This window comes from Oncorhynchus mykiss, chromosome 9 (assembly GCF_013265735.2).
Source record: "Oncorhynchus mykiss isolate Arlee chromosome 9, USDA_OmykA_1.1, whole genome shotgun sequence".
Lineage (NCBI taxonomy): Eukaryota > Metazoa > Chordata > Actinopteri > Salmoniformes > Salmonidae > Oncorhynchus > Oncorhynchus mykiss.
This window is the reverse complement of record NC_048573.1, coordinates 38,052,312-38,068,008: the sequence shown is the minus strand read 5'-3', so window position 1 is coordinate 38,068,008 and position 15,697 is coordinate 38,052,312. Positions and strand designations below refer to the sequence as shown.

General features: G+C 43.9%; 1 protein-coding gene across 2 annotated transcripts in view; it reads left to right on the top strand.

The window, feature by feature from the left end:
• Positions 1 to 15,294, top strand: part of LOC110532012 (cadherin-4) — a 388,116-nt gene extending 372,822 nt beyond the window's left edge. For both annotated transcript variants that reach the window (XM_021615593.2, XM_036987924.1), the window contains 5 exons: positions 5,300 to 5,536; positions 9,187 to 9,420; positions 11,026 to 11,165; positions 11,436 to 11,600; positions 12,547 to 15,294. In XM_021615593.2, coding sequence (XP_021471268.2) covers positions 5,300 to 5,536; positions 9,187 to 9,420; positions 11,026 to 11,165; positions 11,436 to 11,600; positions 12,547 to 12,753 — 983 coding nt within the window. In that variant the 3' untranslated portion in view covers positions 12,754 to 15,294. The remainder of the gene's footprint in view (positions 1 to 5,299; positions 5,537 to 9,186; positions 9,421 to 11,025; positions 11,166 to 11,435; positions 11,601 to 12,546) is intronic.
• Positions 15,295 to 15,697: the final 403 nt, after the last annotated feature.

Below are 15,697 nucleotides of genomic sequence, written 5' to 3'. Positions count from 1 at the left end.
GCCTACAGTGCCTTCGGAAAGTATTCCGACCCCTTGACTTTTTCCAGATTTTGTTACGTTACAGCCTTATTTAAAAAAATATATATATACTAATTTAAGTCCTCAGCAATCTACACACAATACCCAATAATGACAAAGCGAAAACACGTTGTTCGAAATGTTTAAAAATGTATTTGAAATAAGAAACGGAAATACCTTATTTACATACAGTGCCTTGCGAAAGTATTCGGCCCCCTTGAACTTTGCGACCTTTTGCCACATTTCAGGCTTCAAACATAAAGATATAAAACTGTATTTTTTTGTGAAGAATCAACAACAAGTGGGACACAATCATGAAGTGGAACGACATTTATTGGATATTTCAAACTTTTTTAACAAATCAAAAACTGAAAAATTGGGCGTGCAAAATGATTCAACCCCCTTAAGTTAATACTTTGTAGCGCCACCTTTTTCTGCGATTACAGCTGTAAGTCGCTTGGGGTATGTCTCTATCAGTTTTGCACATCGAGAGACTGAAATTTTTTCCCATTCCTCCTTGCAAAACAGCTCGAGCTCAGTGAGGTTGGATGGAGAGCATTTGTGAACAGCAGTTTTCAGTTCTTTCCACAGATTCTCGATTGGATTCAGGTCTGGACTTTGACTTGGCCATTCTAACACCTTGATATGTTTATTTTTGAACCATTCCATTGTAGATTTTGCTTTATGTTTTGGATCATTGTCTTGTTGGAAGACAAATCTCCGTCCCAGTCTCAGGTCTTTTGCATCAGGTTTTCTTCCAGAATGGTCCTGTATTTGGCTCCATCCATCTTCCCATTAATTTTAACCATCTTCCCTGTCCCCGCTGAAGAAAAGCAGGCCCAAACCATGATGCTGCCACCACCATGTTTGACAGTGGGGATGGTGTGTTCAGCTGTGTTGCATTTACGCCAAACATAACGTTTTGCATTGTTGCCAAAAAGTTAAATGTTGGTTTCATCTGACCAGAGCACCTTCTTCCACATGTTTGGTGTGTCTCCCAGGTGGCTTGTGGCAAACTCTAAACAACACTTTTTATGGATATCTTTAAGAAATGGCTTTCTTCTTGCCACTCTTCCATAAAGGCCAGATTTGTGCAATATACGACTGATTGTTGTCCTATGGACAGAGTCTCCCACCTCATCTGTAGATCTCTGCAGTTCATCCAGAGTGATCATGGGCCTCTTGGCTGCATCTCTGATCAGTCTTCTCCTTGTATGAGCTGAAAGTTTAGAGGGACGGCCAGGTCTTGGTAGATTTGCAGTGGTCTGATACTCCTTCCATTTCAATATTATCGCTTGCACAGTGCTCCTTGGGATGTTTAAAGCTTGGGAAATCTTTTTGTATCCAAATCCGGCTTTAAACTTCTTCACAACAGTATCTCGGACCTGCCTGGTGTGTTCCTTGTGTAACAGTATAATTTTAGACCGTCCCCTCGCCCATACCCGGGCGCGAACTAGGGACCTTCTGCACACATCAACAACTGACACCCATGAAGCATCGTTACCCATCGCTCCACAAAAGCCGCGGCCCTTGCAGAGCAAGGGGAACTACTACTTCAAGGTCTCAGAGCAAGTGACGTCACTGATTGAAACGCTATTTAGCGCCCACGCTAACTAAGCTAGCCGTTTCACATCCGTTACACTCACCCCCCTTTTGACCTTCCTCCTTTTTCCGCAGCAACCAGTAATCCGGATCAACAGCATCAATGTAACAGTATAAATTTAAACCGTCCCCTCGCCCATACCCGGGCGCGAACCAGGGACCTTCTGCACACATCAACAACTGACACCTACGAAGCGTCGTTACCCATCGCTCCACAAAAACCGCGGCCCTTGCAGAGCAAGGGGAACTACTACTTCAAGGTCTCAGAGCAAGTGACGTCACTGATTGAAACGCTATTTAGCGCCCACGCTAACTAAGCTAGCCGTTTCACATCCGTTACACTTGTTCTTCACGATGCTCTCTGCGCTTTTAACGGACCTCTGAGACTATCACAGTGCAGGTGCATTTATACGGAGACTTGATTACACACAGGTGGATTGTATTTATCATCATTAGTCATTTAGGTCAACATTGGATCATTCAGAGATCCTCACTGAACTTCTGGAGAGAGTTTGCTGCACTGAAAGTAAAGGGGCTGAATAATTTTGCACGCCCAATTTTTCAGTTTTTGATTTGTTAAAAAAGTTTGAAATATCCAATAAATGTCGTTCCACTTCATGATTGTGTCCCACTTGTTGTTGATTCTTCACAAAAAAATACAGTTTTATATCTTTATGTTTGAAGCCTGAAATGTGGCAAAAGGTCGCAAAGTTCAAGGGGGCCGAATACTTTCGCAAGGCACTGTAGCTTGAGTAAAACAGAAAGCTTATTTTTTCAGAGTCTTCCCTCACAGACCGTTTGGCGGGGAGCATCCCATTAGTGGAAATCAAGTCTGTTCTCAGCGCAGGCCTGGTTGTAGATAGGTTTGAGTTGCGTCGGGGACATTGTTAGAATTTTAGCTTTAATTAATTATCCTAACCTGCTGCGTTAATTCTTGTAACCTGCTAAGAAAAGCAACTTCTGATAGTCAAAATGGCAGACCTGCCCTGAGAACAGTCTTGGTTTCAACTATGAAATACAGCTCTCTTTCTCTCTCTCTCGCACACACACCACAGACGATTGGCGCCACCAAATACAGCAGTGTTCGGGTACTACTGTAAAGAAATGTAGTAAGTTAGAATAATTTTTACAGGAGGCTTACAATTACAGTTAATAACAGTATTTTTCAGCATTTTACCAATAATGCAGTGCAATCTACATCTACATTTAAGGTATTTTACTGTGTTTTACTGTTGAAAATGACAGAGAAGTCTTACAGTGTAGCTTTAAGCTTAAACTGCTGTCCTGAAGCTACCTTAGGTTTACCCATCAAGTCAAGATGGAACTTTATATCAAATCAAATCTATTTATATAGCCCTTCGTACATCAGCTGATATCTCAAAGTGCTGTACAGAAACCCAGCCTAAAACCTGAGACTGGGACGGAGATTTGTCTTCCAACAAGACAATGATCCAAAACATAAAGCAAAATCTACAATGGAATGGTTCAAAAATAAACATATCAAGGTGTTAGAATGGCCAAGTCAAAGTCCAGACCTGAATCCAATCGAGAATCTGTGGAAAGGACTGAAAACTGCTGTTCACAAATGCTCTCCATCCAACCTCACTGAGCTCGAGCTGTTTTGCAAGGAGGAATGGGAAAAAATTTCAGTCTCTCGATGTGCAAAACTGATAGAGACATACCCCAAGCGACTTACAGCTGTAATCGCAGAAAAAGGTGGCGCTACAAAGTATTAACTTAAGGGGGTTGAATCATTTTGCACGCCCAATTTTTCAGTTTTTGATTTGTTAAAAAAGTTTGAAATATCCAATAAATGTCGTTCCACTTCATGATTGTGTCCCACTTGTTGTTGATTCTTCACAAAAAAATACAGTTTTATATCTTTATGTTTGAAGCCTGAAATGTGGCGAAAGGTCGCAAAGTTCAAGGGGGCCGACCCTTTGCTATGAGACTTGTTGAGCCCAGGTGGATCCTGTTTCCATTGATCATCCTTGATGTTTCTACAATTTGATTGGACTCCACTTGTGGTAAATTCAATTGATTGGACATGATTTGGAAAGGCGCACACCTGTCTACAGTCTACAGTCCCACAGTTCACAGTGCAGCTCAGAGCAAAAGCCAAGCCATGAGGTTGAAGAAATTGTCCGTAGAACTACGAGACAGGATTGTGTCGAGGAACAGATCTGGGGAAGGGTACAAAAAGAACACAGTGAACTCCATCATTCTCGAATGGAAGAAGTTTGGAACCACCAAGACTCTTCCAAGAGCTGGCCGCCCGGCCAAACTGAGTAATCGGGGGAGAAGGGCCTTGGTCAGGGAGGTGACCAAAGAACCCGATGGTCACACTGACAGAGGTCTAGAGAACCTTCCAGAAGGACAATCATTTCTGCAGCACTCCAGCAATCAGGCCTTTATGGTAGAGTGGCCAGACTGAAGCCACTCTTTAGTAATGACAGCCCACTTAGAGTTAGCAAAAAAAGGCACCTAAAGGACTCTCAGACCATGGGAAACAAGATTCTCTGGTCTGATGAAATCTTCATCTTCCAACAGGACAACGACCCTAAACACACAGCCAAGACAACACAGGAGTGGCTTCGGGACAAGTCTCCGAATGTCCTTGAGTGGCCCAGCCAGAGCCCGGACTTGAATTCCATCGAACATCTCTGGTGAGACCTGAAAATAGCTGTGCAGTGACACTCCCCATCCAATCTGACAGAGCTTGAGATGATCTTCAGAGAAGAATGGGAGAAACTCCCCAAATACAGGTGTGCCAGGCTTGTAGCGTCATACCTAAGAAGAATCAAGGCTGTAATCACTGCCAAAGGTGCTTCAACACTTATGTTAATTTGACATTTCAGTTATATTTTTTTATGAATTTGCTAAACTTTCTAAATATCTGTTTTTGCTTTGTCATTATGCGGTATTTTGTGTAGATTGATGAGGGGGAAAAAAACATTGAATCAATTTTAGAATAAGGCTGTTGTTACAAAACAAAATGTGGAAAAAGTCAAGGGGTCTGAATGCTTTCCGAAGGCACTGTAAGTTTTTATTAAGTAAATAAATAAAATAAGTATATATTTTTTGTTACTTGTAACAAAAATCCCTGTGTAGATATCTGCCTGGGTTCTCTCTCTCTCTCTCTCTCTCTCTCTCTCTCTCTCTCTCTCTCTCTCTCTCTCTCTCTCTCTCTCTCTCTCTCTCTCTCTCTCTCTCTCTCTCTCTCTCTCTCTCTCATTCATTACAGGAGATACATCTTGCTATCTAGTTATCTCTCTCATGTCGGTCTTTCTCTCCATCTCATCCATGCAGTCTCCCTTTATTTGCTTTCTCCCAATCTCCACTTCCTCTTTCTTTTTCTCTAGTTTTGTCAATTCATCTTCCTACCCCATCTCTCTCTCTCTCTCTCTCCCTCTCTCGCTCTCTCTCTCTCTCTCTCCCCCTCCCTCCCTCCAAGTCATTGTTCTGTTTGGGTATTGTTTGAAAAGGGCTGTGAGTGCTCTTATCAGTGTGTGTGTATGGCTTTGCGGTCATGTGTGGCCGTGAGTGTTTGCTTAACAATAATAATAACTCTTCCCTTACCTCATCTCCCCCTATGCTCTTCCTCACCTTTTCTCCACTCCCCCCTCTCCTACCTCTTCTTCTTCGCCCTCTCCTCCCTCCTCTCCTGTCCCCCTCCCAGGCTCTCCCATGGCCAGTGGTACAGGGACCCTGCAAATCTATCTGATAGATGTGAATGACAACGCTCCGTCTCTGCTGCCCCGCGAGTCTCAGATTTGTGAGCGCATCAACCGTAACGCCGGCATCAACATCACGGCTGCAGACACAGACACGGACCCCAACGTAGGCCCTTTCGTCTTCGAGCTGCCCACGTTCCCTGCTAGCATACGACGCAACTGGACAGTGTCACGTCTCAACGGTGAGGGGACGGGACTTGCAGGGGTAGACGGGGGTTGGCCGATGTTTGGCTGAATACCCTGGGCTCAAGGTGGTTTTAGTCATCAACAAAGTTAATGACAGAAATATGATGGCAAGTTTCTTTGACAAGTAATATACACATATTTTACTTTTGCATGTCTAAAACCGAATGACCACTGCGGCACATGCTGCCGCTGTTTTCAACCGATTCATATATACTATATACGAACGAACGAGTGCGCCACGGAGAATGGTCGTCACTAGTTACCACACCTACAAAGTCATAAAGCCCACCTATTTCTACAGTTTATCTTCTTAAAATGTGATTTTAAAATCTATTCTTAACATTAACCACACTGCTAACCTTATGCCTAACCCTAACCTTAAATTAAGACCAAGAAGCAAATTTTGTATGGTCAATTTACTAGCGGTTACTAGTGGAAACCAGGGAGAACACAACAAGCATTCAGTGAAAACACATGGTCTACACTAACTGGGGATAGCTAGCTAAACATAGCTAGCCATGTAACATTCATTCTGAAATAACTTCATACTTCCCGGGATGGAGCCGAGAGCAGACCCAGAAGTTCTGACTGAACAGACACACATTTGAGCACCCCAGGACGGTCCGTTTATTTTGGGCAGTTATAATTTATGCTATGAAAATCCTGCGATTTCATTGGGTCAGTTCCCCCTCATAGCAAATAGCTAGCGAAATAAGCCAAGCAAAGTTCACAAGTCCTATGAGCCCACAGAGGCAGAGCTGCTAGTGCTGGCAGTCACGGAGGGGCAGTGACTGCCAGCAAGTAATTGAACAGCTTGTTTTGAATATGTATGTATTTTTATGTATTTTTTGTACATCATTTGGGGTCTTTTTAAGCTACAAAATGAGGTCCTAAACCTAACATGAACATGCGTCCTTGTAGCTGTGTGAGAAATAATCCAAATGATTGCTTTGTGGTAAATTGTTCTATTCTGGCCAGGGACAATCAATCATATATATATATATACCCATACAAATAATGATGACATTTTGTCAGTGTTATGCATAATATGCATAGTACATTCGTGTGATTAGTCAATGATGAAAATTGCCTTCCTTAGTTGGATTGGCCCTCATTTAGGCCCCCAATTGAAGTGTTTTCTTCCCAGGCATTATGCAAGGCATTATCACTGGGATATGAGGTTACACCAGGGCCTGAAACTGTGTTAAAAGTTGTAAAGGTGAACAGTCAAAATCATTTGATAATATTTGAAGGAAACCAGATCAAAGTCAACTCAGCAAAAAAAGAAACGCCCTCTCACTGTCAACTGCGTTTATTTTCAGCAAACATGTAACATGTGTAAATATTTGTATGAACACAACAAGATTCAACAACTAAGACATAAATTGAACAAGTTCCACACACATGTGACTAACAGAAATTGAATAATGTGTCCTTGAACAAAGGGGGGGTCAAAATCAAAAGTAACAGTCAGTATCTGGTGTGGCCACCAGCTGCATTAAGTACTGCAGTGCATCTCCTCCTCATGGACTGCACCAGATTTGCCAGTTCTTGTTGTGAGATGTTACCCCACTCTTCCACCAAGGCACCTGCAAGTTCCCGGACATTTCTGGGGGGAATGGCCCTAGCCCTCACCCTCTGATACAACAGGTCCCAGATGTGCTCAATGGGATTGAGATCCGGGCTTTTTGCTGGCCATGGCAGAACACTGACATTCCTGTCTTGCAGGAAATCATGCACTGAACGATCAGTATGGCTGGTGGCATTGTCATGCTGGAGGGTCATGTCAGGATGAGCCTGCAGGAAGGGTAACACATGAGGGAGGAGGATGTCTTCCCTGTAACTCACAGCGTTAACATTGCCTGCAATGACAACAAGCTCAGTCTGATGATGCTGTGACACACCACCCCAGACCCTCCACCTCCAAATCGATCCCGCTCCAGAGTACAGGCCTCGGTGTAAGGCTCATTCCTTTGACGATAAACGCGAATCCGACCATCACCCCTGGTGAGACAAATCCGTGACTCATCAGAGAAGAGCACTTTTTGCCAGGCCTTATAACAGGCCTACAAGCCCTCAGTCCAGCCTATTGCAGACAGTCTGAGCACTGATGGAGGGATTGTGGCTTCCTGGTGTAACTCGGGCAGTTGTTGTTTCCATCCCGTACCTGTCCCACAGGTGTGATGTTCGGATGTACTGATCCTGTGCAGGTGTTGTTACATGTGATCTGCCACTGCGAGGATGATCAGCTGTCCATCTTGTCTCCCTGCAACGCTGTCTTAGGTGTCTCACAGTACGGACATTGCAATTTATTGCCCTGGCCACATTTGCGGTCCTCATGCCTCCTTGCAGCATGCCTAAGGCACGTTCACGCAGATGAGCAGGGACCCTGGACATCTTTCTTTTGGTGTTTTTCAGAGTCAGTCTAAAGGCCTCTTTAGTGTCCTAAGTTTTCAGAACTGTGACCTTAATTGCCTACCGTCTGTAAGCTGTTAGTGTCTTAACGACTGTTCCACAGGTGCATGTTCATTAATTGTTTATGGTTCATTGACCAAGCATGGGAAACAGTGTTTAAACCCTTTACAATGAAGATCTGTGAAGTTATATGGATTTTTAACAAATGATCTTTGAAAGACATGGTCCTGAAAAAGGGATGTTTCTTTTTTTGCTGAGTTTATGATGACCAAAGTATTAAAAATGACTGTTGCTTCTACATTGATAAAGTTTGATCAAAAAGTTACTGGCTACCCCATGTCAAAAATGTGGATTCATTATTAAACTCTTAGTTTAATACACCAATGATAACATTATATTATCTTACTTCATTTAAATAAGTACCGCCTTGTAACCAACATTGGAGAAGACGTGTTTGCAGAGGGAAATTGTTTATATAGCTTGATTGCTACTCTACTGGAGCCAACATTTGACTGTAGGGTGTCAGCAAATATAATTAAAAGTTTACCCTATTCATCTATGGCAAAGATAAGTACAGTATATGCTTCCCCTTTCATCTGTGTCTGATGTTAGCTAGTTCCTGGCTAGCTAGTTCTTCATCTGTGTCTGATGTTAGCTAGTTCCTGGCTAGCTAGTTCTTCATCTGTGTCTGATGTTAGCTAGTTCCTGGCTAGCTAGTTCTTCAGCCAGGATGGAACAAAAGGGGGGAAGGGTGGTTCAAAACTCAGATATCATTGATATGCAATTTCAATGTTTTATTTGCTTTGTGTATTGCCAAATTAGCTTGAGATGATTTTACTACAATACTGCTCACTACATTTCAAAGAGCTGTCAATCAAGGTGAGCTCATGAATATAAGCTCCTCGCCAACAGATCTTGTCTTTTCAAACTTCCTGGTAGTCAAAAGGGACAAACGTACTTTTTAGAGCGAAAAAGTATGAAGTGTTGAACTCTGTCCCTGTGCTCAATTTACCTCATACCCGGACTAGCTATGTTTTCAAAACTGTTATGTTTGCATGAATCCTTTTTGTTTCTGTTGTGTATTTCCAGGGATACACAACATCCTGAAATATATGTTGATATCTTTGTTAGAAAGAACACTATATTTCCCTGTAAGAAATGCCTCTCCCCTATAGATGTCTCTATCAGTGGTAGTAACCTCTGTCTGTCTCTACTCTCTCTCCCTCCCCAGGTGACTATGCCCGGTTGAGTTTACGGACCCAGTATCTGGAGCCGGGGGTGTATGAGGTGCCTGTGATTGTGACCGATTCGGGGAACCCTCCCCTCTCCAACAGGTCCATTATCAAGGTCAAGGTGTGTCCATGTGATGAGAACGGAGACTGCACCCTTGTCGGGGCTGTGGCTGCCGCTGGACTTGGGACTGGAGCCATCATAGCCATTCTCATCTGTATCATCATACTGCTCAGTGAGTATGGTGGACTGGACATCTTAGACATATGTAGGAACTTAATTTCAGCCAGATTGCTACAGCAGGAAATCCTGCATCAACAGGAATGGTGAATTGTTATGTAGATTATAATTAATAGACATTTTGTAGTGGTTGATACATGTATCGTAAGGGAAAATCTAGTCTGAAATGTAAGTGGAAATTGCAAACTTCAGAAGCTTTTTTTAACATCTGTGCACACAAACGATTTATCTTGTACTCAGAAACACATAGAAAATACACACACACACCTGCCCTACCTCCAGACGCATCACTCTGATTCACTCAGAGCCATCACTTTCTAATGAACAACCAATCGTGTTCACCGCTATCAGAGAGAATAGAAACAAACATATCCCCCTCCCATTCCCCCTGTAGCTACCACCTCCTCCATACATACTGTACATCCGATCCCTCTGACCAGATGTAATATTAAACCGCCCTTCTTACCAGATGCTGAAATAGGTTGTGATTTGTTGCTCTTTCACACACTGTGCCGTTTGGCCCTTACATTCATCAAACATTTATCATGCAGTTAACACAATAACATAAAGGCAGTATTATAGATGAATTCTTAGCTGGCTATCAGAATGTGCTGTCTCTGAGTTGGTGACCCTATGGGGTAGCTTGCTATGGAGCAGGCAAGCTATGTACATGCATTGGACAGACAAAGTGTAGTGTAGGGTATGATATGATATGCGAATTTCGCGGGTGAGGAGAGTGCTGGACATGAAGCGCTGGGCATCTTGTTGTTATGACAGGCATTATCTGAATTAGGCCCACAAAATTATACCTACAGAGGAGAGGCATTTATGAAGGAACTATGAATGTCTTTGAACTTCAGAGAGTTGGCTTAACCAATGTTGGACCGGAGCTAGCCTGTGATCAGGCCTCTCAGTTCCATTACATTACACATAATACCGCCTAGAGTTTTTAAAGCTGGACCAGAGCTAGCTAACAAGCTAGCTAGCTAATAAGCTTGTATGTGCAGAGCGACACCAGATTTAAAATGAAAAAAGCATCTTACCTTTTTTAGTTAATAAATCCAATTTGAAGCGTGATAACTATAGTATCCTTAACTAGCATTGAAAAAGTGAATCCATTGTTCTCTAATTAAAAATCTTTCTCCCTAATTTCTGAATTACGTCTGTAACATCAGAAGCTACAGTAGACTTTGCATGCTACGGAGGGAGGGGCAGGTAGCCTACACTCATATACACTGGCAAAAAAATTGCAGCTGGCAGGCAGACACTGGAATACATTTATTTGTTACACTTTTTGTGGAACTGGAAAAAAAATCCCTGGAAATTAAAATAACATTATTAACCGGTTCCCATGCAATTAAAAATAACGGTTCTGCTCCTGAACAGTATAGATCACTTTCGTTCTCGGTTCTGGTTCTATTCTTCTAAAAATGCCATTATTTTCCGGTTTTCGGTCTTTTCTATGGAGGTACAGTCCTATCCTCCACAAATATGTAGAGCTTTTTCTGTGGCATTGTATTTTGCAGTAAGCCAATATATGTTGTTTAAGGTGTTTTTGCAGTATTATTGTGTTATTTAAGGTGTGTTGTGTGTGTTGCAGGTATGGTGCTAGTGTTTGTATTGTGGATGAAGCGCAGAGAGAAGGAGAGACAGACCAAACAGCTGCTGATTGACCCGGAGGACGATGTCAGAGATAACATCCTGAAATACGATGAGGAGGGAGGGGGAGAGGAGGACCAGGTACGTACACACACACACACACACACACACACACACACACACACAGAGACAAACACTCAGATAGACAGACACACATACACACACAGAGAGAGAGACACACACTCAGACAGACAGACACACACACTAACAGAGATACAGACCTATAAACAACTACATACATACGTGTATGTGTATATATATACAGCATATATCACATACACCCACAAACACTGACAGCCTGTCAGGTCTGTCTTGAGGTTGACTGTCTTATCTGTGTGTGTCTCTGGGCAGGACTATGACCTGAGCCAGCTGCAGCAGCCTGACTCCTTGGAGCACATCATCAGTAAGCCCCCGGGGGTACGGAGGGTGGATGAGCGCCCCATCATCCCTGAGTCCCAGTACCCCATTCGACCGGTGGTCCCCCACCCTGGGGACATCGGGGACTTCATCAATGAGGTGAGGGGGGCAACCAGGGGTCATAGTTTTGTTTATTCCTTCATCAAGATATAATTTAGTCCGTTGGGACTTTTCTACTTGAGATCTGACACAAACACACACACACAATTCCACGCACAAGGTACTCCAAACACGACTCAAGGTATAATGACAAAGTTACACTACAAGACTACACAAACACAGAACATTCAGATCAGTAAATAAGATGGAGGTGTATGTACGTACTATGTACTGTTATTTCTAAGTATTTTGATGTACTTTCAGTTCTAGGTACATGTGTGAGACGTGAGGGTAATATTGCATAAATGTAGGCATTTTCTGGATGTTGTTTATTCACAGGTTTCAATGCTCTTAACTTTGGCAACAATGGAGATGGAGATTACCTGACAGCTGTTATCACACAAACACACACACACACACACACACACACACACGCACACACAAACACGCACATAGTGTACTCGCACACACACATGCACACACTCACTTGCGCGTACGTAACCCCAATCTCAACACACTCATGCAAGAAGGCTTTGATTGACAGGCGCCGTGACAACACGTTCACACTTGAGAGGTGTTGGCAGCTGTTCAGCTTTGATCCGTCCTGACTACACACACACACACACACACACACACACACACACACACACACACACACACACACACACACTGATCTCGCTCCAGCAGCCTGGCAAAACACAAACACATTGTGGCTCGGCTGCCCACTGTATCCTCCTTGGGGATTCTACATCCCTGCCAATGACATCACTCTGTCACTCACAATATATTGCCTGAATGCCAATACGTACAATTTTCTCTATGGTGCTTTCTTAGCTGTTATCCTACAAAAAGCCTACCCTTCTCTGTCTCTATATAGTACTATACACTAACCTTTCCAATCATTTTGGCCTGTACGCCAATACTACTCTCTTCTACCTCCCTCCAGGGTCTGCGGGCGGCAGACAATGACCCCACGGCCCCTCCCTATGACTCCCTCCTGGTGTTTGACTACGAGGGCAGCGGCTCTACGGTCGGCTCCGTCAGCTCCCTCAACTCCTCCAGCACAGGGGACCAGGACTACGACTACCTCAACGACTGGGGCCCCCGCTTCAAGAAGCTAGCCGACATGTACGGGGGAGGGGACGACGAATAGGGCCACAGGGGGGCCTCGTTAAAGATCCACACACCCAGCTGGACCCCCCTCCGCTGGTCTGCCATGCTCTCTCTGTCTCTCCAACCTTGGAGACACGCACACACACACACACACCAACGCACACCACACACACTAACACACACAACAATATACACCACACACGACAGTACACATTACACACGACAATACACACCACACCCCGACAATACACACCACACACACACACACAAACCAACTGAACTGACCTAGCAACTGACCAATCAATCAAGCAACCGCCATAGTGAACTGTGCAGTGAGGCAGCTTTGTCCTTCTGTACTGTATTGTACTGTACTGAGCCCTCTCCTGCTCCAAGGTGTGTGGGGGGGAAGGGGGTAGATTTTTGGGGTTGGCTACTTTTGTTTTATGTTATTTAGAAAAATGTTTGATTATCTCATGGTGTCCTCACTGTCCTTAAATCCAAGCTATTTCCTGGTGTTTGGAGGCCATTGGCTTTCTATTTCCCCCATCAGCCCCCCAGCTTGTCCCTTTGCAGATAGATTGAGGTGCATATTGCGTGACGGGGAAGAAAAGAACAAGGAAACACAGAAAGTCAACTCCTTCCTCTGCGTGGAAGGCCCTGGTTTAATCTCTCTGAACTTGAATTCCATAGAACAGAAGCACTGTTGTTTAAGAAGTGCCTTCAGTGGTGCATATTTTTTGCTGACTCCCGCTAACTCAGGATTGGTGGCCATTTTCTGGGCTAACGTGCACCCCGTCCTCCTCCTGTCCCCTAATTACCCCTCACCTTTCAATTGTGACATTCCCGTCCCTTTTCCTGTGTCATGTCCATCACCCTGCAATGGAACACGGGCAGATGCAGTATAAGTTGCAGAGGGGATTTGCCTTTGGGGGTGAGGGGGTGTCATTGGTGTGAATTTCGGAGAGGGAGTGCTCTGTACAAAGACAGACAGTATATCTCCTTAGGTGAAGGACAAATCTTTCCTTTACAATCTGGTACATCTGAGCTTCTAATGCACAGCCATCGCCTGTGTGACAATAGGAATCATCCCACTGACACAGAATGGGACTGTGTCGTTAGACAACATGTATTTACTGTATTCGAAACAGTGTGTGCCCTCTGAGAGCAGTTGAGTTTGGATGGTTTTGTGACTTTGTGGTTTTGAGTTCGCATTACTTTGCACTTTTGACTTAGTGAGGCTGTGTGAGCTAGGGATAGAGGGATGACGAGTCATTTTTAACGTGAAAGATATTCATCCATAGGAGGGTTGTTTTTCTTTTCCTAGTCTCTATTCTTAGGTGAAGGATATGGGTGGGTTGCATGGTTCTGTCCCCCGTTTCCAAATGTTGTCAACTTGGCACTAGTTGTCTTGTGGTCTTGTTGGTCAATGTGTTGAGGGAAACTATATAAACTGTAAAAAGATGAGAAAAAGGGGTGTAAAAGTAGATATTTTTTAAAGTATTAGTATAAACCGTTTGTGCTCCATTTCTGCTGGCATTGCTGGCAGAGAAGACAAATTGTGAGACCCAAAGTTTCAAGCTTCGACTTTCGTGTGCTGATTCACTGTTGTGTCTTGACACACTTTTGATATACCATCTCCGATACTGGTCCCCGTCGCAGCAACAGAGAGAGCGAGAGAGAGCTGAGATTCTGTCGGGGACTTAGCAAGCACCACAATCTGTCTCTCCTCAGACACTTTCATTCATTTGAAATGCAAGAGGTTTTGAAAACATGTAGGAGAAAATGTGTCTGTTGCAAACTTTTTGGGGGGGAAAGAGCGATGGAGAAGAACTGCACTTTACCAAAGCAGGGTTTAATAGTGCTAAACATTTCACTTTTTAGAGAAGAAGGTGCTATGAGGAACATACATTTTATTGTCTTTTGTGAAAACACCCCTACCCAACATTCCTATGATATACAGTACATTTCCCCCGGTTATACAAGTTATACACTTGTTTCTCACTCACACACAGGCAGAAGTCCTTTTGTAAATGAGCGTTCACATAGTGTTCCCATGTTCCCAGTTGAGGAGATGCTGAAGAAATCAACACAGCTTCTCTCACACTGCCCGTTCACACCGTCCACTCCTTCTCTCGGCAGTTTAACCGAGTCCATCGGAATGTTTTGCTCTTTCAAAAATGTCAGCTGAGTTCAATGTAATTTCAGCTGAGATTTACACTTGAGAGAAATGTGGTTTCTATATGTAGAGATACTTCTCTCTCCCTAAGCTCTTTCTCTCTAATGGTGGCTTTGATAGAAATTGGGCAGGGTTATATATTTAATTCATCCTCCAGTTACCCTTCGTAATAAAGAGGATGATGGATCCTTCCAGGTAGTCTCCTTGACAGAGAGCGAGAGAGAGAGAGAGCCTTTAAACTCCTAGATAAGATAGGAGAGAGGAGGACTCTCAGCGTCCCATGCACTTCCTCCCAGCATTCCCTTCTCTATCAGGTCTTTACACACTACATCCAGCATCTCTTCGTCACATCTTCCTCTGGAGAAAAAAGATATGTACAGTATGCCTTACAGAGAGGGGAGGGGAGGGGAATGGAGGGAGGGAGGGGGGGGGGGGGGGGGGGGGGGGTAGGGGCAGAGAGGTGGGAGGAAGCAAAATGATAGGAAGGGCACTGAAAGGGGGAGTAGGACATATATGGGCTGTTGAATAACAGTGAGTTGGACCCCAAACCCACCTGATGTAGAGTGACAGGGCATCAGTGGGTATGAACTTTGACCCTCTGGTCCTGCTGTGTACCGACAATGCCTTTGGATGGTGACATACACAGAAACAGGAAGCGGTATTTAGGGTTTCCACCTTACCACTCGCCATCGCAAAGTAGGATTAGTGCTCCTCTCTTCACTAAAGCTTAGCTCAATGCACGCACGCACGCACGCACACACACACACACACACACACACACACACACACACACACACACACACATTGC